Source organism: Streptopelia decaocto (genome assembly GCF_964273445.1).
Source record: "Streptopelia decaocto genome assembly, chromosome: 4".
Lineage (NCBI taxonomy): Eukaryota > Metazoa > Chordata > Aves > Columbiformes > Columbidae > Streptopelia > Streptopelia decaocto.
The window spans coordinates 65,591,714-65,618,142 of NC_138658.1; the positions used below are offsets into that span (position 1 = coordinate 65,591,714).

The 26,429-nt window shown below is 39.8% G+C and overlaps 1 protein-coding gene across 1 annotated transcript in view; it reads left to right on the forward strand.

Moving 5' to 3' along the window:
* Positions 1-561: 561 nt before the first annotated feature.
* The window catches only part of MAN2B2 (mannosidase alpha class 2B member 2), a 31,868-nt gene continuing 6,000 nt past the window's right edge, over positions 562-26,429 (forward strand). Inside the window, exons 1-11 of the mRNA XM_082050301.1 lie at positions 562-746; positions 4,845-4,991; positions 8,646-8,751; positions 11,800-11,972; positions 13,221-13,336; positions 14,343-14,520; positions 17,548-17,746; positions 20,519-20,709; positions 21,564-21,750; positions 22,670-22,803; positions 24,911-25,167. Coding sequence (XP_081906427.1) covers positions 618-746; positions 4,845-4,991; positions 8,646-8,751; positions 11,800-11,972; positions 13,221-13,336; positions 14,343-14,520; positions 17,548-17,746; positions 20,519-20,709; positions 21,564-21,750; positions 22,670-22,803; positions 24,911-25,167 — 1,817 coding nt within the window. The 5' untranslated portion in view covers positions 562-617. The remainder of the gene's footprint in view (positions 747-4,844; positions 4,992-8,645; positions 8,752-11,799; positions 11,973-13,220; positions 13,337-14,342; positions 14,521-17,547; positions 17,747-20,518; positions 20,710-21,563; positions 21,751-22,669; positions 22,804-24,910; positions 25,168-26,429) is intronic.

Here is a 26,429-nt window from a genome sequence, read left to right on the forward strand (position 1 = left end):
TCCACTCCCTTAATCATCTTTGTTGCCCTACGCTGGACCCTCTCCAGCAGTTCCCTGTCCTTCTGGAACTGAGGGCCCAGAACTGGACACAATATTCCAGGTGTGGTCTCACCAGGGCAGAGTAGAGCGGAAGGAGAACTCTCTCGACCTATTAACCACCCCCCTTCTAATACACCCCAGGATGCCAACCACCTCCAGAGGCCAGTTGTCCTGAGGGCCATCTGTCTTACTGGTAAAAACTGAGGCAAGGTAGGTATTAAGTACCTCAGCTTCCTCCTCATTTTTGTTAATTATATTTCCCTCAAAGTCCAACACAGAATGGAGGTTTTCCTTGCCACTCCTTTTGTTATTAACGTATTTAAAGAAGGACTTTTTATTATCCCTAACAGAATTGGCCAAATTAACTTCAAATTGCACTTTTGTTTCCCTGATTTTTTTTCTGCATGATCTAGCTATTTTCCGACGTCTTCGTGCGGTGACGATGGTGCCGCGTCCCGGCAGCTCCCCCACCATCCCCGCCCCGAGGCGGCCGGGCCGGGAGGCGGTTCCGAGGCGGTACCGGGGCGGTGCCGAGGCGGCGGAAGGCGGAAGCGCTGCGGGGAGCCCGCGGAGTCACCATGGGCACCCCGCTCCTTCTCGTCCTCCTGCTCCTCAGCCTCCCCCTGCGGGCCGGTGGCCATGGGGGGCTGCGGGTCTTCGTGGTCGCCCACAGCCACATGGACGTCGGCTGGATTTACACGGTGCAGGTGGGGCCCCTGCGGAGCGAGGCTGGCCGGGCGGCCGGTGGCCGCCGGGGTAGGAGTGGGCTTGTGGCCTGGTGGGGCTGAGCAGTGTGCGCTGCCCGACCTCAGTTCAGCCGCATGGGCGCCCTCAGGCTTGCAGAACTGCCCGGAGTCGTGTAGCGCCAGGAGGGTGTCTGCCTGTTCCTGAGTGAGGAGTAACCCGGGTGAGGTGCCGCTCCTGCCCTAAGTCTGACCCGGGGTCCGCACATCGCCTGGCAGTGCAGGGTCCCGGCGCTCCTCCGGAGGTGCCATGGTTAGCTTGGGAGCTGTGCCCATGAGTTTGGGGGTTGCGTATGCCTGTGTTCTGCAGGATATTCCTGGTAGATTTTTTTTTTAATTTAAAGGAAAATCTTCACTCTGGTGGTCTGCTTTGGTTATGTGACAGATTTTCTTGGTCTTTTTTTTTTTTCTTCAATTTTGAACCAACAGTGTGCCCTGGCAGCCAAGGAGGCCAACCATGTCCTGGGTGCCTCCAGCACAGCATTGCCAAGTGCTCGAACGAGGTGATTGTCCCACTCTGCTCCGCACTGGTGCGGCCTCACCAGTGTGCAGGTCTGGGCAACAGAGGATAAAAAAGATAGTAAGTTACTAGAGAGAGTCCAGAAGAGGCTACGAAATTGGTGAAGGGTTTGGAGAGGAAGCCATATGAGGAACAGCTAAAGTCACTTGGTTTGTTCAGCCTGGAGGAGACCTCATCACAGTTACAGCTTCCTCACAAGAGGGGGAGGAAGGGTAGGCGCCAGACTCTTCTCTTTATTTATTTATTGACAAGTGACAGAACACAAGGGAATAGCAGGGAGATGTGCCAGGAGAGGTTCAGGTTGGACATGAGGAGAAGTTTCTTCACCCAGAGGGTGCTGGACACTGAACAGGCTCCCCAGGGAGGTGTCACGGCCCCAAGCCTGACAGTATTCAAGAAGAGACTGGACAATGCCCTCAAACACATGGTGTGAACTGTGGGGTTGTCATATGCAGGGATCAGATGATCCTGTGGGTCCCTTCCAGCTCAGGACATTCTACGATTCTACTAAGCCAAAAGCCCAGGGAAACTTTCTTTCTTTTCTTAGGGAGGAGAGCGGGATCCCAGGTCCTGATGGCTGGGGTGGGATTGGAGCCTAGTGCTGTGGCAATGTAGTAACAAAGTCATTTTTGCTAAATAAATGAGACATAGAACAAAATAAATCAGGTGGGGTGTCAATACCTTTTATGTTTGTTAGTCACAGTCCTGAATTCTTCTTCACTGGCATGAATTTGTTTTGTTTATGTGGAAGATGCTGTGTATACTTCACTCACTAGAGTGATACAGCATCAGATGTTAAAGGGTGAATAATAAAAAAGAACTAATGGCTCAGCAAGGAATCTTTGCTGGGCCTGTATTTTGTCGTCCGTTTTTGGGAAAGATGAGTGAATTTCTTCTTTAATACTTCAAACTCCTGCTCAGAAATTGCATTAAAGAACACAAAACTAGTTTTGATTTTGGGTCAGTTAGTAGCTGAAGATCTCCTCTGAGAGAAGTGAAACACTGTTCTGTTTTGGGTTTTTTTTTCTTTTGAGAAGATGCAATTGCTTGAAGCCTCAGTTCCTCTGCTGTTAAACCACAAGCATCAGCAATTCCTGTAGTCAAAAACCGCGGAGACTACCCATGGATCGTTTCAAATGCCTCTGTAGTAAAGTGGAACATGAAGGAAACTCTCCATGGGATACTGATGTAATCCAAACCTATTTTGTGTTTTGGGTTTACTTGGTTATTAGCTTTCACTCATGACTGACAACATACTATTTTCTTCAGTTTTTCATTTCTCCATTTAAAATGTGAAAAATAAGTGTTTTATTTATGATATCAGAACAGCAATCTCTTCATTGTGTGCTGAAAATTATATTGACGGACAATTCCAACATTGGATATATAATAGAACTTCATTTTTTTTGCCTCTCAAGGCAAGCTATCTGTTGCGATCTGATCATAACAATGGCGCCATAACGTACGTGAGATGTGGCATCTCACAAACACATCTTACCATAGGTGTGAAATACACCTCACCAGTGTCTAGAATGCAGTACAAACCAATTTTTACACCATGGTAGAAGTTTAAGATTTATATTTAAACAACTAAAATCTTACCTTATTATTTATACTGGGTCACTGCATATTGTATGGATTATCTCATTAGCTTATAGAAGACATACATTGGAAAGAAAAGCCTTCATTGTTGCTTGCAAGAATCCTGGTTTGTGAGAACAATTATTTCAATTCCCATACAGGTGACTGGGGTTAATAAACTTTGTAGAATTGGGTAATATCTTCTTGTTTAGTTCCAGTGTACTTTGCCTTGCAATAGAGACTGGCTTGCCTTATCTCCAAAATACCTCAAGAAAATATCTTCAACAAGTTACCACACAGAATATTTTGGTAATGTATTAAATTTAAAAAGGCCTTGTTCGGCTCTTAAAATCTAGTGTACTCCACTTAACTATTAAGAAGTAAAATTGAGCCTGGTGTTGTAATCATTGTACATATACTTGGGTTTTAGGATCTGTTGTTTGTAGCCTATTGCTACAAACAATTGCCAGTGAAAAATGAAAATTCCTTAGCAATCATTTGAGTGTGTTACTGTTGAGTATTAATAAAACGTAGAAGCTATTCCCTTAGTTAAAATTTCACATTGTATTAAGCTTCTAATAATAATCTTGGTTTTAAAAAAACACTTAAGATGTGATTGAGAAATAATTGAACAAGTACTTATTTAGACTAACACTACTTAAGTAATTCCTCCTACATGCAAATGTTTTCCCTTTTCTGATGACAGTTCAGCATTTACAAAGATAGCTGGGTTTCGGTTGTGGAAAACAAGTGATTAGGAAAAGTTCATTTCTGATTTGGATTGCATCATCCCCTTCCTAATTCAAAATGTGATTTCATATAGGAAATTCCTAAATTAAAATTCTGGATTCATATTTTACATATCATGCCCATTAGTTTTTAGGTGGGTGAGAGATCTATATGTCAATCACTTTCAGTATATATTGTGGTGTGCTTTCTTAAGCAAGTACCAGTAGTTTAAGTAGAAAAGTGTTACGGTTAGTGTTAAAATAACTGTGCTATAACATGCAGATTATTTTGTTACAAGAAAACATGGCCATTGCAGGGAATTCTGTGATCTTTGTTGTTGCCTTTAGGCATTGTATATCACTTTGAAATCAAGTAAGGGATGGAAGACTGGACCTTGTCAGCAGAAGTTGTTCTGGCAAGCATAAGTGTACATGAAGTATCTTCATGTGCACAGCTTTAAAGTTGTGTTGTTCGTTCGATACCATAGGATAGAACCATGTGATAGGTTATTTGATGGATACAGCTGTCATGTTTGCATTTCAATAGAATCCATAGGCCTTATTCTGGAACACAGGTTGCTTTAGGAATGTTGTAGACTGGGCAAGTGCAGAGATTCTGTGTGATTCTGCGTCAACAAACTCACTCTAAGAGTCCTTTGCCAGTTTGGTTTTAGTTTATCCTAAAACATCAAGCAGAATAGAGTTACTTTTTATGACTGAAATTTCTAGGGTCATAACAGTTTCATTTACATTATATGTATCACCGTGTTATACTGGTGACACACACCTGCAGCACAGAGTCATACTCACTCTGAAGAAACAACTCTGATAATTCAGGCCACCAGAAGAGCAGAAATGGAAGAATAAAGTGTGTGAGTTTTTAAACTATGTTGATGCTTATCATTTATGGTATTGTTAATTTAAGGTAAGCAATGAGGGACAGGGCGAGTTCTTCCCACTACATCAAAAAGAAAGCTTGTGTTGGTGTCTGCACATCATAGAGAAGCTACATCGTGATCGAGTCAGGTCCCCAGTCAGAGGATGTTGTGGAGCAGAAGGGCCCACAGGCTGTATGTAATCACAGACACCTCAGTCTTTCTGAGCGTACAAAGGAGGTGTGCAAAAAATGCGACGTATTCGATCTCTCATTTCGCCAGCCCAATGAGTGTTCAAAACAGCCTATTTAATATAGAAAAACAGAGTTTATTTTCCCCCCCTTTTTTTTTTTTTCAGGAAAGTATGCATGCTTATGCAGCAAATGTCTACTCAACTGTTGTAGAAGAGCTGATGAACGGAAAGCAGCGCAAATTTATTGCTGTGGAGCAGGAATTCTTTCGACTCTGGTGGGATGGAGTAGCTACAGACAAGCACAAGAAGGAGGTGGGTTGTACTGGAGCTGTATTTCCTGCTAACAAAGAATCCACACTCCTTTTAGGGGGCATAAAGGGGCAAAGTACTTCACCATTTGCTTTTTACCCAGGTCTTGTGTAAGCTGTGTCTGAATCCGATACTTATTATGAAAGGAACTTAACTCTAAAGGCAGTTGCAAGAGGGTAAAACCCCAGCTATAGATTAGAGCGGGAGGAGGTAGTAACCTTTGCACTGAAGAATCTTTACACTTCACAGTTCTTGCTTCATCAGTGACTTTCTTATTTGGGGTCCTCTGAAAGAGGCTACACCAATATCTGTTAAACATCTGAAGCTCGTAAAGTGCTGCCTAACACTGCTCACAAGAAGGAACCTTTTTTCTTTCCAGTTAAGTACTGCTCAAAAACGTACCATGTGTGAACAAGGATAATGCAGCAAAGAGGTTGTCTGTGGATTTAACAGCAATAACTGTTTCTTGTGTTTGTTTATTTATAAGCTATGATGCCTTTCGGTTTTTAGAGCTTCAGTCCTAGTAAAGACATTGTGAATTTCTGTCATTTCTTCTTTCCTCTGGCACAAAACAAGCACCCTGAAATCAATGACTGGGCTGGTAGCCTAGCATTGCAGTGCAAGATGTTTAAGTTTTGGACCCTAAAACCGAAGGGTATACAGGTGTAGCTTCCCACAGGTACTCACTAAGAACTCCATGGTCTGTTTTGTTACTAGGGTCCAGCCAACAGCAGCATATTAACTGCAGTATTTTGCATTTCAGTTTGTTTAAAGCGCTAGATATTTGAAGTGTCATGTAGAAAAAACACCTCTTACCTGTGTGTTTTTTTTAACCTAGTCCATCACCAAATTCTGAATTTATTGTTTAGAATTTAAGTAATAGTGTACAACCTGCGGGCAGCTGACCTTTGATTTAGAGGTTTTGCTGTGTATAGGCAGTTCCCTGTTTTTGTGGGGGCACTTTGCCCATAATTTCCTGTTGCAGGGCAATTTTCATGTCTGTTTTTAATCAGAAAACTGTATTGTAAGTCTGGGGTGGGAGAACTGAAAAAAAAAATAGCATAGGAACTACTTTGTGCAGGAACAGAAGAGTACTCTAACTTTCTAAGGTAAGTTGGATATTTCAAGCACGCTGTGCTGCTGTAACCCAAATACAAAGTAAAGGCCTATGTTTCTACTATCAGTTCTAGCTATTATGTGGAACCAAGAAAAGTAAATGTGTATCACATTCGACCTCAGTAGTGCAAAACTAGTACATAGGATTTAGCCTTTAATTTCCTAGCCTAATTACTGATAATTGTTGCTTTTATGCATTTTAGTCAGTTCTCTAGTTACTTTATATTTGCTTCTCTGAAAATTAGAATTGTTAAAAACAAATTCCTCTTAAACCTGCGTCAAACATTTAATCTCTAATAATATTTAAGAGCTATGATGCTTGCTGATAAGTAATGTGGTTTTAGCATTAGCAAGTTGCAAATGTTAAGCCTTCAAATTAGGTCACTCTGGTTACTGTCCTGCTTTTTCCACTTGAACTCTAGCATTAATGATTTCCTATAGTACAGGCTCACTGGTTTTAATTTTGTCATTTTTTTTATTAATTTAGTATTTTGCCTGGAATACAGATTTAATTTTAGTTTATTTTGGAATGTCTGCTTTGGATTAGAGCAGTAGCATTAAAAGCTAGTGAAAGGTGTACCCTGGGTACTGAAGCTGATTTTACAATTCAAACAAGAGAATATATAGGAGTGAAATGTATTGCAGCGGTATGCAGCCAGATATTAACTTCTTAATCCTCAGTGCATGTTATTTCCACGTTATTTTCTTGTGTGAACCATTCCCATTGCCTTACCCTGGCTTGATGTCTGAGTGTTTCAACTAGGGGAAAAAAAGATGTGTAGCCACTTCCATCTGGTTTGTAGGTGTGAGTAGATATAGGGATAGTAGTAGTTGTCCCCAAGGACCACAGATATGTTCTACCACTGTAGCAGCTTGCTGCTTGTAATACTGCTGTGGCTGTTTCCCGGGTTCCTACTTCCTTTTGCCCAGTTCTGGTCAGCAAAAGTGCTTGTCAGTATAGATTTGTTTTTGTTTTTTTTTTTTTTTCCTAGGGTCAGATTATTTAAATTTCTTGAAATATTTTTCTCATGTTTTCAGTCTCTCAGTGGTTCCACAAAACTTATATTAAATAAACATTTCCAAGTCATAAAGTTTGGATCAGAGGTATCTTTTTTGGACATCCATCCAAATAGGGAATAATAGCCACAGATGCTTTTCATGTAGGTCAGGACCAGTTTTGTGCTGACACCAGATACCAGTTATCTGGTCTCCCAGCATGCTAATCAGTCACCACAGTCGGCTGGAACTAATTTGTGAATGCTGAGCCCTGAAGCGTTTTCACAACATTGTGAATGAGAGAAATGATTATAATCAAAATTGACAATCTGGCATCATATCTGAGCAGACACAGGGGCATTCACTGAAGGTTCCTGGGGAAATAAACATAATAGCTCTGGAATTGGCATCTTACATGACAGATTAAAAAAAAAAGGGGGGGAGGTGGAGATTAGAATACATATTTCTATAAACTTCCTTTCTCAGAAGTTTTTCTTTGAAGTTCTAGGTAGTGAAGTAACTATAATAAAAACAGAAAACTAACACTTTTAGAAAGGAACACGGACTATTACTGACTCACTCCAAACACTGTCCCCCCTTCATCTGGCACATTAGCTGAAAGTTGTACTTGTTAGCATATTTGTTTACTTCTAGCTTCTAGCAGCTGAAAGTTTAAGGAAAAAAAAATAAACCTTGAACAGCTGAACAGCTGAAGGTTGTAATATATTGACAGTTTTTTTTAAACTAGGAGAAAGAGATCAGAAATTAATGTTAGCCGGTGGGTTTATTGGGCAGGCAAACCTGCTACACATGGAATAACTATTTCTTAATGAAGCATTCTGCTTCTCACAAGATGAGCAACCCATCCATGCTCTGAAGTCAAGGTAGATGCATACAGGATAGAAGGGATGTGTTTGTGGCCCCAGTGCAATGGCACCCTCTGTCTCTCTCCTGGATCCCTCAGATCTCAGTCTCCAAACTGTACTAGAGGTAATAGATGAAGGGAAACCCTGGGAGGTGGCCAGTGTCTTTTGCATGAGGTGGCATATTGCTCTCTCATCCAGCCACTCAGTGCCTTCCCTAAGCCAAGACAGATGCAGCAGAAGGCAGACTTTGGGAGAAGCAGTAGTTTCTTCTGATTTAATCCTCTAGCTCTAGCTGATTTGAGGCAGGATCCGAGGCAGCTGCCAGTGCATTGTATGGGGACAGGTCTGGTGTTCAGGTGGTGTAAAGCCATGGTAACAGCCCTACTGAGAAACAGCACATGGTCAAGGTCTACCTGGCAATGTGTCCTTTGTGCCTGCTAACTGGTTTCGGTGTAAGCTGGGTATATGAATGCACTGTGCAGCACTTTAGTATGCTTTTTTCCCCCCTTCTTCTTTTGATAGCACTTGGTACAGACAGCCTTTTATCCCACTTTTCTCCTGGATGCCTTCTTGACAAGCGTTGTGTCTAGGTAATGTGCTGTGATCTGAAATGAACCTGCAGCCTTTTGGTTAAGACTAAAATGACGTTTATGTTCAGTGTCTAATTTCCATATCATAGGTCCATCAGTTGCTTCAGGAGGGACGACTGGAATTTGTCATTGGAGGGCAAGTGATGCATGATGAAGCTGTGACACTTATTGATGATCAAATTTTACAGTTGACGGGTATGCATATTTGCATTTAACTTTTATTTTTCATTGTTATGACCTTGAGGGTTTTGTTTGTTTTCCATTTCTCCACTCCAAGTTTGCTATTATTTTCTTACTCTTTAACAACTGATTAAAGCGTCTTTTATTTTTGTTTGCCCTGGGTTATCTGTATAAAAATCCTTGCTTCAAAAAAAACCACACCACACAACAATTCTGCAGTAAACAGAAGGGTTACTAAAAGCTGGCTTGAAGTTTAATCAATGGCAATTATAAACTCCTTTGTACTGTAGGCCTTTTGTGTGCGTGTGTTTGAGAGCTGAAGCTTCTGGGAAAATAGCTGTGGTGAAACTGAGGGTATGAAACGCTCTGAAAGAAAATACCTGGTGGTAATTCAGAGTGTGGGGAGGTTGTATCATTTAGTCGAAGTCTGCAGAATGTGGGCCATAGATGTCACTGAGGTCATGTGAATTTAGTTGAAAGACTTGCTTGATGAAGAAACCCCCATTTGCAATCGAGATCAGCAGCCTCTGTTAGAAATAGGTGTGTATTTCCAAGGGATGCCCTTTTTCTCATTTTGATCTTCTAGCTTCTGCTTCCATCCAGTTGTATCACAGAATCACAGAATGTTAGGGATTGGAAGGGACCTCAAAAGATCATCCAGTCCAATCCCCCTGCCGGAGCAGGAACACCCAGATGAGGTTACACAGGAAGGCGTCCAGGCAGGTCTTGAATGCCTTCAGAGAAGGAGACTCCACAACCCCCCTGGGCAGCCTGTTCCAGTGTCTGTCACCCTCACTGAGAAGAAGTTTCTCTCAAGTTTAAGTGGAACCTTTTGTGTTCCAGTTTGTACCCATTACCTCTTGTCCTATCATTGGTTGTCACCGAGAAGAGCCTGGCTTCATCCTCGTGATACTCACCCTTTATATATCTGTAAGCATTAATGAGGTCACCCCTCAGTCTCCTCTTCTCCAAGCTAAAGAGCCCCAGCTCCCTCAGCCTTTCCTCCTAAGGGAGGTGCTCCACTCCCTTCATCATCTTTGTTGCCCTACGCTGGACTCTCTCCAGCAGTTCCCTGTCCTTCTGGAACTGAGGTGCCCAGAACTGGATACAATATTCCAGATGTGGTCTCACCAGGGCAGAGTAGAGGGGAAGGAGAACCTCTCTTGACCTACTAACCACCCCGCTTCTAACCACCCCAGGATGCCATTGGCCTTCCTGGCCACAAGGGCACAGTGCTGGCTCATGGTCATCCTGCTGTCCATGTGTGTTACACCTCTCCATCAGATGAAGAGTCTTTCAGTATTTAGATATATCTCCGTCTGGTTAATTAAAAAAGCAACAGAAAAAGAAACATGCCACCACTGTGCTATAGACGCCTGTTACAGGGCATGAGGGAGCAGCATGCGTTTTTGGGGTGGGACGGGATGAAGCAGCACAGCTGTGTGCCGGGGCCAGTACAGCCCTGCATGTGCCGGGGCTGCGCTCTGGGCAGGTTTCTACATGGGAGAGTCGAGGGTCAGAAAACACGTCTGTCATTTGCTGGATCTGACTGCAGCACCACTGGCCTTGCTCCTTGCTCATCAGCATTTATCAGCAGCTGCTTTTGCATCTCAGTGAGTCACCATGTCACATGGTGGCCAAGACGAAGAGAGGGGATGAACGCTATTTACTTTTTTGTCATTTGACTCCTGTGTTTCAAGGTTGTTATTTGGGCTTAGTACACTAAGTACACTAAGACTTCTCTAAAGAAAATACTAATATTAACTCAGGAGTCCTTTTGTTAAATACAAATACAGCTTTTCTTTCATTGGAGTTAGCTGCAAAATAACATGATTTCTAATTTAATATTTCATTCTGTGTATAAACATATTTTTATTAAAAAAATAAAATTCAAGTTTGGTAATTTTTTTCAGCAGAAACAAGAATATTGGTATATTTTTAAATCCCCATTTGTTTTTTCCTGAAAGCACTCTGATCAGATTAAATTTGAGCATACAAACTAAAAAAAACATATCCTTGCATTGTATGTGGAGTTCATCTTAAAAAGACAAAGCCAGTGCAGACATTTGGGGTCTACATTTCTTGTCTTCTCCTGTCTGTCCAGCCAGCTGTGTTTTAGAATAACCTCGCAAACTCTGCCTAAAATGTGCTTCCATCAGAAGAGTTAAAATAAACACGCTGCTTGTGAATATTTTCCCTAGAGAAGACATTAACCATGGGAAAGATGAAGTGAAAAGAGAATGCCTTGCAACCTCAGTTATTCAAACGTGATATTAAAATTTGGAATGGAGTTAGTCCAGAATGGGGAATGTGTGGTTGTATTTACAAATAGTTCTGAGCACAATTCCAGAACTATGAAATTAAGATCTGAGTTTTTTTTTTTTTTCCTGATGATGAGAATCCTAGTGCGATATGCTGGAGTTCTGAATAAAACCTACCGCTTAGCTGCTTGATTTACTTTCATTTATGTGTTTTGTCTGAATTTATTCTATTGTCTGGTCTTTCTAGTTTGGGGTTTCTTTTTTTGAAACTCATTTCAATACAAAATTAATAACATTGGTTGTAAATAACATCTTGTATCAAGATTGCTATTAACCTTTGGCTTTTCTTTTTTACAATTGAGGATCATGTTCATATTAGTTTTGTTTGCTGAATGGCTTCTCTGTCCCGTTGTCATTGATATGAGACTGAAATTTTCTGAGAATGGGTGGTATGATTTGAGCAAATATGAACTAAACCTCAATTTGTTGTTTTCATGCAGACTCCAGCCTGGCTATTCGCATTAATCTGCATCTAACTACTTTTTCCCAGGCCCATCTCTAATCATAATTCCTTTGTGTTATTCATATTTTATGAAGTTAATAAGTTATACTTGGCATAGCAAAATAAAACACTGGTGAGACTTTCTGTTGTGAATCATTAAATTCCTGAAACTTTAAATGCTTTGGAAAACAGCAACAAAGAGCTATCCTTCAAGTGCTTATCTCTAATACTGTATGCCTATTAAATTTACAAAATGAATTTGTAAAAGTATTCCTAACATAAATAAATTTTGCTTTGCAGAGGGCCATGGATTTTTATATGAAACTTTTGGGATCAGGCCTCAGTTTTCTTGGCACGTTGATCCATTTGGAGCTTCAGCTACAACACCAACTCTTTTTGCCCTGGCTGGTTTTAATGCTCATCTTATTTCTCGTATTGACTATGATCTGAAGGATGACATGCAGAAAAACAAGGTAAAAACACCCTTAGGAATGGAACCCATGGCCAGCTTCTACTTACAGTAATCTACACCATGGCATTAAGATCAGCATCTCTCTGATCTGTGCAAGAAAATGTAGGTATTTCTTCTCTAAAGGTGACATGCTGATTGCATCTGGTAATGGTGAAATATATTGAATCTGTATAATGTGGTCAGGTAATGTCTTTGTGACTTCTGATCATGGATAAAGTATAGTCTAGCCTCAAGAAGACACAAAATATGAGCAGTTGGGCAAGGTGTAAGTTGACATTGAATTAGGAGTATTGGAACTGGAGGTATCTAGAATGGGTTTCAGTTTCACCTGAGAAAATCTTAGATATATTGTTTTCTCTGTAGACTGTTTTAAAGTGTAGTATGCGTGTTTGGCCCATGTATGTATGGGTGCTTGTTGTGCTCGAAACATTTATTTATGCCTGTAAAACTGATAATACTAAGTCAGGGTGGCAGCTAATATTATTTTTTGCTGAATTCAGTTTTTGTTTCATGTTCTGCCTTCTCTTACACAGTGTCCCATACATAGTAAATGTTTTTCTTTTTGTATCATAATGTTGGATCCTGATCAGTCATCAGTTTTACACACTAAATTATGTTAAAATAAGGGCCTTTGACCAGTATGAGCTGGGCATTAGGCAGTTTTTATGAATCTTGGGTGAAAAGTGTCTCTGAAAAAGACAACAGAATTCCTATTGAATTTGGTGAAGCCAGGACCTACAGCCTTATGTTTGCAGTGAATTGCAATACTTCCATTCTGCTAAATTTTTTTATGAGCTTTTGACAATTGTTTCCCTTCTATTTTTTTTTTTTTCTGGCACTTGACAGTCTGGAGGCTTCCAAAACTGTGAAAATTCTGTTTGATTAAACATCAATTCCCAGTGACTACAGTGCAATCCAGGCTACATCTGGGTCTCTCCTAGCTGAAGCAAGTGAGATGTAATGCCTAGGATAAGCTAGACTTAAATCTGGGTTTTAGCAGTATGCTAGCAGTGTGCTGCCTCCTCCTTCTTCATCAGTTCGAACAGAAAGAGGCAGCACTGTAGCCTCTTTCACAGAGTATGGGACCTTGCTTGGGCTGACATTAGCTGGTCTTAAGTATTATAAAAGCACTTAAGGTATTACAGGTGGTGGAAAGTAAGATGGGCGCTCCAAAGTCCTAAGTTGTTAATGATGGTATTTCTGCACTTGGCATCAAGGGTAACAGTTTCTTACCTTTTTTGTTTTCCAGAAGCTTCAGTTTGTGTGGCAGGGCTCTCCTTCTTTATCTGAGAAACAGGAGATCTTCACCCATGTTATGGATCAGTACAGCTACTGTACCCCACCGCGACTACCTTTTTCAGACAGGTCTGAAGATTTCCCAAATAGGCAGAAATATTGATCACTTCTGAGAGTTTATATTGTTGGAGCTTAACCATTTTCTGTGGCTGTTTTCTTTCAATAGTATTCTACTGCTTTCTCCTGACCAGCAGTAGGTCAAGGAGATGTGTAGACTCTGTAGATCTGAGTCAGGATTATTATGCAGCCCCAGCTACCCACCATAATACATGAAGTTTGCTCAGTACCTAACAGTTGAATGCTCAAAAGTGACGCTACTGACAGGCATTTAAAATACTTCAAAATATTGACAGACTTTAAAAATAATGTTTTCTAGCACCAGGAGTCTTGGAGTACAGGTAGTGCTTTCATCTATGTATATGTATAAAATGACAGTCATTATTAAAAAAAAAAAGTAGGATAAAAATATCAAACAAATCAATTGCTGTGAACAGAAAATGTCCAAAACAGGACTGGATGTTTGTTGCTTTGCCTGGAAAGTTAAGATTTTAAAACTCCAGGAAGCTCGGTATGGACTCGGCTATTGCTAATTGATTTTCTATGGGAGATTCTCAGCATTATATTGGGCTGCGATTGTGTATATCATCTGTGTATAAACTAAAGCGACTAAAATTTTCCATTTACTTTGTGAAAAATATCCAGGAGCTCTTGAAAACTTTATTTTGTTCACTGGCTTATCCAGTAAAATAATTTTTGTAAACAAAGTCTACTTAAGGGAACATCCTCATTGTTACAAAGCTTGCTGGTTTGTCCTATGGTAATTTGTTCTGTGCCAGCAAGCAGCAGGGACTTAGAAAGTTGCACAGTACGAAAAGAAAACTGGACAAACTTCCCCCTACCTCCGCCCCCAAATAAACACTAAAACCTAGACAGTAGCAATGGATATAAACTGATTTATTTTTTTTTTGGTCCCTTACTCCCTGTGTGTCTGCATTTTATCTGAGCTGCTTTTGATGTGCTTTTCCGAGTTGAATAAATCCTCTTTATTTATTTATTGCTTTCTTCTTCTACTTAGATCAGGATTTTATTGGAATGGAATTGCAGTTTTTCCAGATCCACCGAAAGACGGTGTTTATCCAGACATGAGTCTCCCTGTTACAGATACTAACATCCATCTGTACGCACAAGCCATGGTGGCAAACATTAAGGAGAGAGCAGCCTGGTTCCAAACAAGTGATGTTTTGTGGCCATGGGTAAGTGCAGATCAGCATTTGTTTTAGAAGTGGCAGATACCTCTGCAGTGTGGACATAGGTAGATGGTACTTTGCTACAGAAGGTACTGCAAAAATGCAGGTACGAACCATATGTTGGTAAAGCGTTATTCTAATAAGTGGGGACCAAATGTCTGGTTACTAATGATTGTTAAAAACTAGAACTCCCTTGTACAGTTTGCAAGCTGTCTACCATCCCCCCTCCCCTACTTAATAGAGAAAGAAATGTGACAATGTTGTGAACATAACCTCCTGTGAAACTATATATTGCAATATTGCTTCATTTTCTCTCCTTGTTTTGTCTATTTAAATGATCTTTTTACATAACTGCTTAGCACACCATGTTAACAGAAATTATAGCATTACAAGAAAATGTATTACATATTGTATAGACAAGGTCTTTGCTAACTGGTGTATAATGATTTTCTTATACAATCCTTGTATTTTAGTTAGAAGCACAAACATATCCCAGCTTGGTCATCCAAACAACGTCCTACACATAGCACTGATATCCTCTCACTAGTTTTAAATTCTTAGAAAAGAACAACTTTACCTAAACTGAATATACAGTTTGGTTTTGAATTTTGGTGGATTCTGTAGGTCTCATAATTACAATACCAAAGGATGACGTGTGTTCTTAAGGTGGCTATTTCACCACGGTATCTGTTGTTACAAAGAGAAAAAACATTTTCTGACTGATGCAGCTTTGAGTCACTGATTTGTTTTTCTCCTGTGTTTGTGACACTGTTGCTTATATTGGTTGGTTGGTTGGTTGGTTGGTTGGTTTGTTTTGGTAGAGGTCGAGGAGAGAATGGGATATAATACTCTGTATTAGTGCTATAGTGAAAGTTACGTAGGAATGGGAGGGAGTTTTGAATAGCTTGAATAAATTAAAAATGTCTAGATCCAAACCTGTGGTTTTGCAGTAATGTAAGAAAATTCCAGTCTCTGATTTCCTGATTTATGTGCTTGTAATAATGAGCTTTAAACAAAGTAATAAAAGGTTTTTACTCATTCATAGTGGTATGTAAATAAGTAGAGAGGAATAGATATTTGGATACCTCTATATCTAAGCTTATGTATTTTTTTGTGATTACAAATAGTTTGGAGTACTTGGATATTTTTTTTCCTTCAGTTAAAAAATCAGGAAATAGACACCTTCCCATTTAAGGTCAGACTTCACATCTGGACTGTTGGCACTTTTATAATGAGTTACATGGACCAACAAGTGTTCATTCATGATATGAAGTGCCTAGTTGTGCAGGAGGAGGCACTGGGCTGTGGGTCAGTGTAAAAGTTTTAATCTGTCTCTCAAGAAGCCATAGCAAGAGCTGTAGAAGAGGATATGGAATTGTTTTAAGGGCTGGAACTGATCCTTGAGATGTTTTCTGGTCTGTGTGGTTGAACTGACTAATGTATAACATTCTTGTGCAAAGTTTTGTTCAGAGAGTGAGTGGATGTGTTGACTCACTACAGCAGGTTCTCCTGGATGTCCTTGTTCTACAGAGCTACAGTGCTCCTCAGCTGCTCTGTTCTGTGCCCGTGTAAGCAGAGTCTGCCAGCCCACCACGTCCCCTTCTGTGGTGCAAAGAGTCTGCTTTTTATGAGGAAGTCTTCATGGATCATGAGTTGAAAGTAGTGCTCTATAAACATAAAGTAGTTTTGACTGGTAAACATGTTAGTTCTTCCCCACAAATTTAGCTGCAGTCAGCATTAGGAACTCTGGTTGCATTGACTGCCGTACTTTTCAGTATTTGGTTTGATGTATTTCAGGAGCTCATCCCAGTTGGAAGCTGTTTTCCAGTTTCTGCTGTATGCATGCAGGTCATCTCTGGGTATCTCGGAAGAACTTTCCTGGTTTGAAAGTAGAATTTCCACTGCTCCAAACAGTGACTTATCCTGTTAGGTCCAAGGGACAGGCATGTGCAGTAGGATTTATGAAGGATGTGACAGTGACTTTACTCGGAACACCTAGTAAATGCGGAAGGGATGGGGGTGGCAATCATGTCTGGGAAAGGGGAAGAGTAATTGCCTTTGAGTTCAACTGAATTCATCAGGTTCAGCTCGTTTATGAGTTGAATGGGTTCAGCTTATCAGGTTAAAGTCCTCGAGCTCATCAGGTAAAGGCTGGGGCTTTGAAGGCAAATTGCTGAAAGTATCCTTATTTTGAATATGATCTCAAGATTGACTTGTGCAGTGTTTTCTATCTCAAGCACAGAGAAATGAAGATGAGGATACATTAAGCTGGTCTTAGTGTTGGAGGGCTTCAAGTAGGCCTTTTTATGTGGCGAAGGTTTCTTAGCATGTTACTGTGCTTCAGATGGATGCCTACACCATAAGAATACACATGGCTGACCGACTCATTTTCTTGTTCAGCTATTGTAGTTCAACAAAGGCATGACTAGTTATGCCTTTTTTAAAATGTTGGTGTGTGCAGATGGTCCGCATTAAGACACCTTCAACAGAAGGCAGAAGTCGTGCAAGTGTGCTCAAAAAAAGGCTCTTTAATACACACTGTATCACCTCTCTTAACTATCTGGGTGAGCATCAGAAGTACGATAGTGTACTGTCATGATGGGATATAAGCAACAGATTGTGTGGCTTTTGTACTACGGGGATCTCTGTCCAGATTGTTTTGTTTCACATCATGTCCTCAGCGCTTCCTAAAGCTGTAAGCATTCTTCAGAGCAGAAAATAAGAACTTCCTTATTTTCTGCTAAGTTGCAGAAATGAAGTGTAAATAGAAACAAAGGTCGTCTTTCCGGGCATGTATACATGCATTTTTCCAGTTGCTACCACAAAATTGCATACTCTTGCACAATATGCTGTGTCAACACACTTCTCTCTATCTGTAATACCGGTTGGTTATCAGCTGATCTGCGCAAGTAACACTACCCATTCTTGAAATTTTTTAACAAATAGCTTTATATGGGCAGACCAGTGTTAAAAAAGGTCCTGCTAAATTACATGACCCAAAGTCATTCGACTGTTCTGTTTTTGGAATTTCAGGGCTGTGACAAACAGTTCTTTAATGCATCTGTTCAGTACTCCAACATGGACCTGTTGCTGGATTATATTAACAAGCATTCTGATGAGTTTGGAGTGACTGTCCAGTATGCCACTGTTGGGGATTACTTCCAAGCAGTTTATAGCAGAAATCTTACATGGGAAATTCGGGACTCTCAAGACTTTCTTCCATATTCAACAGGTAATTAAGTTCACAACTGTGTAATGTCTGCCTCAAATGTATGTATTTAAAATTTTAATAAAGGGAAATTGAGAAAATGCGAAATAAAGAGGGAGAACACCATCTCCTTATAACATTTATTTACACTACTAGCTGTCATCAAATAGATAAGTTGATCCCAAATTAGTAGTCTAAGAAAGATTGTAGGGCAATGCTTGGACTATTTCTTTGGAACCATTGGAAGCAATGGGTGGAGGAAAAGACCCTGAAGGAAAGAGTATAGAAATGGGCAAGCTTGGCAAGAAATCTACCGTGAGGTTTTTGTTTTAATGTCTTTGAATAACAATAGAGTGTGAAGGAAAGCTAAGCATGAGGCATATTCATGTGTGTGATGTCATCCAAATTTGTTAAATGACCTGAAGCAATTTATAGATATTTCACTAATCAGGTTCTGTTACAGTGAAAACAGTGAGTGATGAGATAAACCTGTAGGCCTAGGCCACCTGGCTGAAATTCAGTAAGATATTGCAGTGGATGGATGAAGGGGAAAAAAAAAAGGCTGCAAAGTAAGTAACACACTGCAAAACAGTTAGCAGACAGCAGTAGTAGCAAAGGTGCTTGGCAGAGGTGTACCAGCACAACTAATACGAGATTGGAGGGGTCCTGTCAACTCTCTAAAGCTGAGATCCTAGGACTTGTTCTGCTTCAAATACAGATTTTGACTATTTGTTTCACATTTGGACATCTAACTTGGAATTCATACTTTGCCTCCCATGCGTTAGCACGCACAAATGACCTGTGGTCACCTAGGTATTCTGTAGTATTGGCTGTGCATGTTGCACCTCTCCTCCTCTTCCCCAAAAATGAACCCTAGTAAGGACACAGTGCTCCTGGATCCAGGGAACTGAAAGGAAACTGATAAACTGAAAGATACCTGGAAACAGATGAAGGGCCAAATAGAGCCACGTCCTATTGTTATTGTTTAAAAGAACTGGATTATGTGTAGGTTAGAGCTGAGATGGGAAACATGACATGGAGTAATCTATGAATGTCTGAATGAGTAGTGAGGTAGGTAACCAAGGAACCAAGGCAGTCTGACAGCGCTTCAGGTACTTCTCAATATGCCATATCCAACATCCCTTTAACTCTTTTCCCTAGTAAATTTACCTTTTTAGGCCTCATATCAAGAGCTAACTTCTCAGTTTCTGAACTCATTAATTTGTTTCATTGCCTGGATTATCATTAAAATAACATTGGCATCATTAAAATATATAATTGTAGCTACTACTACTTCATCATATTTTTGATACTGTGGCTGTATATCTTGGACTATTAGAATCCAAATTTAGCTTATATGTCCAATATTCTGTAACACGTCTGTTAACTTTTAAATTAATAAAAATAACTATTGCTTCCTGTGAATCATTGCATCGACTGATCCCTTACACACTCACCTCCCTCCAGGGATCATGTCATATCCAACAACTTGCTGATAAATGCATCGCCAGGCTTAGGTGCTAATATCCTTTTACATCTGGGCTCTTACCTGTATCTTTAGGCATAATTTACAGGCAGCAGTTGATTGCCATTAGCTTGCGTAATAGCAGCACCTTCAATGTTCTAGGTGGGTGCCCACACAGAGGTGCAATTTCTTCCCCAAACAACTTACTGTGCCTTGCAATTGCAGTATAGATTTGAGTGCACTTTCTCCCACATACTATTTTGCTTCTTGATGATTAATCCTCTCTTATTCTTTCTATGCCATTTTATTATGAGTCACTCACTGGGCTCAGTGTCACTTTTGACATATGCCTTGGAAACTCAAGTTTTAAGTCCCAGATAAGTATTTCCTTTTTCTGCTCTACATTCATTGTAATGTGCATATGCATATGCGACTCTTCTGCTTGTAACCTTGAAAACTGAAATGGAATTCATTCTGGTTTAACTTCTAGCATATTTTTAGGTCAAAAGTAATTTTTCCTAGAGTTTTTGAGCTAAAGATCCCATTTTCTAATTGTTGTCTTTGATCCTATGCTGACAGCGGATTCTTACAGTTGCAAATATGCACTTTATAAAGCACTTTCTGCAACTCCTCTCTGGAAAAACTATTTATCAGTAGTATATTTTTAAAAAAACTCCCCCCAACCCACTACCAAGAACAAAGCTAAGTAGGGGTTTAGAGGTTTTGAAAGCAAATATTGGTTTTCTTAGTTTACTCTATAGGATACTGGAGTGTATGAGCACAAATTAACTGTTGAACTTTCCACTGACCACTTGAGGGCATCTTTTGACGCAGTTTGTAGTGCTGCAGGAGTTTGGAGTCATGTTATCACGTCACTATTTCTACTTCATTTTGAGGAAATGAAATTTAAGATAAATCCCTTTGACTAAAAGGGCGGAATGTAGAGAGCTTGTATCAAGCAGCAACCAAGGATTATAATTGGCTTTATTAATGAGTAATAAAATATGCTTCAGTGCAACTTCTAAGGTTGCAGACCTAAGGTGCAGACCTCCAAAGAAGAAATTTCTGCAAACACAGGTTAACTTAGCCAATAACAGCTTTGTATCAACACTCCTGTTTCTGGGCCTGTAGGAAAGATGGTAATTTTCCAAAGTGCATGTTTATGGCTGTGCTTCTTTGTAGGGCTTATGACTACTGCGGTTGGTGGCTGATGTGTAAATGCACAGGAGGCTTCATGTAAGAAGCTGTACAGTAGTAGTCTAATAAATAACAAATGCATGATAATTGAAATGGTATTTTGACACATATTGGATCTGTTCAACTCTTAACAGAGGCATTTCAAGCATGGACTGGGTTTTATACATCTCGGAGCACGTTAAAAGGGATCGCAAGGAGAGCAAGCTCACTGCTTTATGCTGGAGAGTCCATTTTCACCATGTATGTCCAGAAACACCCAGCAGGTCCTATTTGCAAATATAGAGCCTTAAAACAACTTCAGAGCCTTAGATGGGCAGTTTCAGAGGTAAAGATTGATTTATTTTTTAATTTGAATTAAAATGTTTATTGCCCAAAAGCAAAACTTTGCTTAAGCATTTCAGCTGGAGTGTCTCAAGGTTGCTTTTATGTTTTTAGAAATATCTTTCCCCTTTAGCAAGCCATAAGTAAAAACAAAGCAATTTTTCAAAAAACTGTCTTGAAACATGGCTTTAGCCCCTTAGCCATGCATTCAAGACATGGTTACTGGCAAATATTCAGCTGGTAAAAGAATATGTTGTTTCAAACTTTGCATGTGAAATTCTTTTTCTTAATGTTAGCTTTATTATTTAGAAAACGTTTTTAAAAATGAATAAACAAGCAAGAACTGAACTACCTGAAAATTACTGTTAATGTCTACTTTTGCAAGTCAGAAGAGGAAGGACAGATGTGCTTCTTCAGAGTTCAGCAGTTAACTGATCAGATTCATGCCATTAACCATTTACAGGGCTCAGTGCTATTCCTGGTAATAAGTGTTTTGTGAACTAAGTTATTGACTGGACCTTAGTAGGAAATTTAAAACTTACATTGTTACAGTATTTTTGCTGCATTCTTGGTTTGGTAACTTGTATTTTTTTCCCTCTAAGTATGTAACTTTAGTAATTTCTAATTATTAAAAGAGGGATATGTATAGAGGGAAATCTGTGTGTAACTTGTCCTTGACCATTTCATTCTATAAATGGCAATTTGGAATAGGCAAAATGTCAGTCTGTGAACGTAACTGTAATACCTTATTATTTCAAGTTATATGTCTGAAGGTTAGTGGACCGTGTTAATACAAATGCAAACCTGAAATTGTCATCCTGTTGCATTGTGACCTTTCAAATTGCTCTTACATGTAAGGTCCAGCATCATGATGGTATAACAGGCACAGAGTCTCCCAAGGTGAAGGACATGTATACAAATAACTTGATGTACGGAATGTTCAACGTAAAGAAGCTAATGGCTTCCATAATCTTTGACATGAACAATGCAAAGAAGGATGGAGAGGTCTATTCTTCTGTTTACAATAAACACTCAAGAACACCAGGTACTTTCTAACACAGCTTTTCTAATTTTTAGGCTAACTTATGAAAGCTATCATGTTTTCGTCCAAAACAATCAGTGTACTCTGTACCACGTCAGTTCTGCGAACCAGGGCTGGAAAATCCTGTTTTCTTTATGAGACCTCCTAGACCTGAGGTAAACTCAGGTGAAATTTAAGAGTTCTCAGATCTCGAGCATCTGAAACCAGAAGCCTTAAACTGATGTTAGGCAGAGCCTTGCCCCAGTGCATGTACTAGACCTGGCTCCCAGATTCAGACTTCAGCTCTATAACAGAGGAAAGGAAGAGGTGCTGATCATGGTAATTACTAAACTAACATTACTATGCAACATAAGATAATGCAGTAAGAAGCACAATCACAGTTAAGAAATGTTCCTACTGTAGTGTACTGCCAGTTTGTGTAAAAAAAAGAAGTAAAGGATTTTTTAAGGAGTCTGTTCTAAAGACTGTACATCGCCTTTTATCTTTACTTTGGAAACTTTTTAAACTGCCAAATGTAAGTAGTGCCGTGGGCTGAGCAACAGACTGATTTGTTTTTTTACAGGGTTGTTTTTAGATCAGGCTTCTCATTTGATCTTCTGTATAACTCAGATAATACTGCATGACAATGAGTTGTGGTAAGCTGCTTATTTTCACTAAATGCATTTGCATTCAGCTCAGGTGTCGTCTTCTAAATACACAGTCTCTTTTTATTGGGTAAAGAATAGAAGAATAGCAGAGAAGGGACTTTGAGGAAGTACTCTAAAATGTTTTCCTTTTTTCAATAATGAAGTTTTACTGCAGGGTTTTATGTTAAAATTTTATAAGATGGTTGTATCTAGACAGATCTCTCAAATAGTTTTTAATATCACGTTTTAAAAATACATCATTTTAGTGACTGATAGCTTTGTTTGTGTGTGCAAAGGTGCTACAGGTGTTGACCAATATGTTGTTGTCTATAATCCACTGGCATGGAACATCACTACCTTTGTCACGGTTTCTGTCAGCCACTCCGCGATGGGTGTCTATGATGAACTGGGACATTCTGTACCAGCACAGGTACTTCAACTTTGTTTCTTTCTGTTACTTTTCTTTCACTTGTCAGTTTGCACTGACTTCATCCTACCTCCTGTCAAAGTGTGGTAATATGTGGTATTACAGTGAAAACAAGTATTAGTTCAAACTGGGATTTTCGTAGTTCTTTCTCAAGTGATATTTTTTAATTGCCTGTTCTCTCATTTAGAATTTTTTTTGTCTCAGTGTCCAAAAGGGTTTCCTGCTCTTCTAATGTGTTTGGTTTGTTCTTTGCATGCCTGCTCTGTGTAACCTTGCACTTCTTATCTTGCTTTTCTTTCTATAAAAACCACTGTTTCAAATAAAACTGGTTTGGTTGATGCCCTGCCCTACAATTGGCAGTCTTGTTTGTACAATGAACACATTGTCTTGGGGTGAAGAGATTTAAGAAACATAAGTCTTATTTACAAGCTCAAAAGATACTGGGGACAGTCAGCTGCCATGTGACATATCATTCTGTCATAGCCAAGCTCCAAGACAAGGCCAGCTGTTGGCTGGGAGAGAAGAAAGTGGCCTCAAATGAAAGTTAGCCCAAGCCATTCTCAGAAGCATCTGCTGTAGAGAGTGCATCATCATCAGTGGTTTGATAAACCTGTAGGAACACCTCCTGCATGTAGGGCCTGACACAATCCCAGGTGCTCCACTCTGTTCCTGAGATGCCAGATAGCTCAGCAGGTTCTGCCAGCTGGACGGTTTCTATTATCTGTGGCTTATGACTCTCACCATGCACCAAGGCACACTGTAGTCAGGTACTGATACACAACGGCTGTCTTCTGTTCCTGCATACACACGTGATGATGGCATATGACCACACTGCCTTTATCTGGAAGCCATCAGCCTCTTGGGCTAACACATGGTCATGCTTACCTGTCACCCACTTACCTCCCAAAAGTCCAGCCATCTGAATCACTTTAGCCTTGTAAGATACAAGGAAGAGACTTACATGTATTTAAAGCATTTAGTTCAGGATTTATGATGCCCTGAAGTCAAGCTGTCATTCTTTATTTTAAAAAGACAAAGTTCTCGGTTCCAGAGTTGGTCTCTACTCTCTTTTGCTGTAAGTTATCCAAATATGCATATGGATAGTCACTTGAGGCTAAATGAAATCTCTTTACCTGTGCTGAGAAGGTGGTTTTGGGCCTTTTTCTTCCAGGATATGCTGTGCAAAAGAACATTCAAATCACGTACTCCTTCCTTTTGAGAGAAAGAAATCTTTAGCTTAGAACCCTGAAGTGACTATGGGGCTGAGAGGAACTGAGGTTTGGCAAGTGCCCTTCTGGCTTCTGCAGTTGTGTAGTTAATGGAGAGAAGGTCCTATTGATACCACTAAGGTTAGGAGGTCTGTGGTCTGAGTAACTGGACAAATGCCAATCTGCAGTGGGAAGGTACAGACAACTTGCTTTAATTTCTGGTTAGTTGTAACTAACCTTTTTGTCCATGTAATCTGTACAGTATTTCTCTACTCCCATTTTCTTGCCCCAAATGAACAGTAGTGCTGAATTATATAACATTAATGGGTAGAATACATGTGCTTGAAAGATGGCTAAAAACTGTTGTTTAAGGTATTTTGGTATTAAGTAACACTGGTGTTCTGTTTGCTGTTCAAAAGTATGCTACATGCTTCTGCTCCCCTCTCAGTTGCTTAAGGTGAGGGCATGTCTGGGTGCTTCCTTGTCTTGTCAAGAGCTTTCTCATACTTGCACTGGTCACCTACCTTATATTTCAGTCTCTTTTCTGTCATTTGACTGATTAGTTTATTATTATTTCTGCTCATATAGACATTTCACAATATGATCTTAAACTGAGATCTACGATTCCGTGTTCATATTAAAATAAGATCTAATTTTGTAATTTTCTTAGTGGCCCTTTTCCTGTCACAGAAAGGTTAAGCTTAATCCAAGTTCACCAAACTCCCAATTTAAAAGCACCACAGATCTACATTGTAATTGAGAATTGCAAGAATGGCATGTTGAGAAACTTATTTTTAAAGTAGTAGTTAATTTGTGTAATTTAGGGCTTACAACACATGAAAATAGTTGCCTTGCTAATTAATTTTCTGTGATGGAGCGTTCTTGTGTATGTTAACATGCAGGTTCAAAGCTCAGTGGAGTCCCGTTCTGCCTATGATCTCTATATTCTAGTTGAAATAAGTGGTCTGAGCTACAGAAAATACAATGTTAAACCCTTGAATGGTAAACAGTCTGCATATATTGGAAAATCAGTGAAGTACAAGCGAAAAGATATAACTCGTGCAGATAAAAAAAGTCAACGGTTTCTTCCTGTGGTTAACAACTGCTACCAGGTCTTGTTTGACCCAAACACAAATCTGATGCACAGCATTACAGAGAGGTGAGATTGCCTGCTTGTTGTTCTGTAAAACCCTTTGTAAAAATAAGTCCAAACTTTAATTCTGAGACTTAGCTAACAAAATGTTCTTTACATTCTTTATGGTTCTCTTTTATCTCCTGTTCATTTGTCCTCCTTTTTACAGGAAATACCAACACTAACAGAGGTGTGATTCCATACTATTTCTGTAATGTTCTTACCCTGTTTAACCATGCAATTGGTCTGAGGTGACATATCACAGTATTAACTAATAGGTCAGCAGAATCTCATTGTTCTTTAGAACTAAAGAGAGTTATGAATGTGTATTTGTATTAAAAATAAATAAGCACATACACTGTGCCTACACAATGAACCTTAAGTGATAAAGAACTTTCTCTTGCTAATCAGTAGTTTTGCAAGTCCTGTATCACTCTTTCTATGGTAGAAAACTACAAAACTTTTTGAAAGGAAACATTTAACTAATCAAATTCCATTTAATCTGTCAGATAAAGTGGAAGAACAGTCAAGATTGAGGTGAGATCGAGGTTGTCTTTCTTAGCTCACACGAATTGGCCCAATTCCTTCAGCTTTAGTGGAGTTCTGCTGCTTTTTGCCTGCTCAGGGTTCAGATTGTCAGCTATATACTGCTAGAAGAGTTGACCCCTTTGACATTGGCCTAGTGACTACCAGACCTCTTTCACCTTTGTGTTTTTGTTCATAATTCTGCCTCCTAGAGCAAGAACTTGTTGTCCAGTATAGTTAAAATCAGCTTTAAAAGCACAGATGGGCCTTAACTAAGAGCCTTGTAGAAAGTGCTTTCTCAAAGTGCCTCCAAATCTATGAGGAATATAATAAGGAATATAATGAGGAAGAACAAAAATCTATATTAAAGTTCCATTTTCTCCATCCTGTTCTGGCAGGCAGCAAGGACTGGAATTCAGTATGTAGGAGAAATGGGATATTCATTTTCTTTACAAGCCTTCAGGATGTTTGAGTTTCAGGAAGTTTGCTTTGGGGTAATGGGAAAAAATGAGATGTCAGGTCAGAATGGGAGGGAGGGTTCAAATATTGGGATGGCTGTGAAGCCTTATAAAGTTTAGCTGCAAGACTAAGAACTTCTAGGTCCTGCCCCTGCAGTCAACATGCCCTATAACAGGAGTAGTAGGTAAGACGTGGATATGTTTTGCTCCTCAGTCGTTACAGTTTGTAGGTCACTACACTAGCTAAAAAGGCTGGCAGTTTCAATTTCTATGCCAGAGTAAGTGACTTTTTTCCTATTTTGCCAG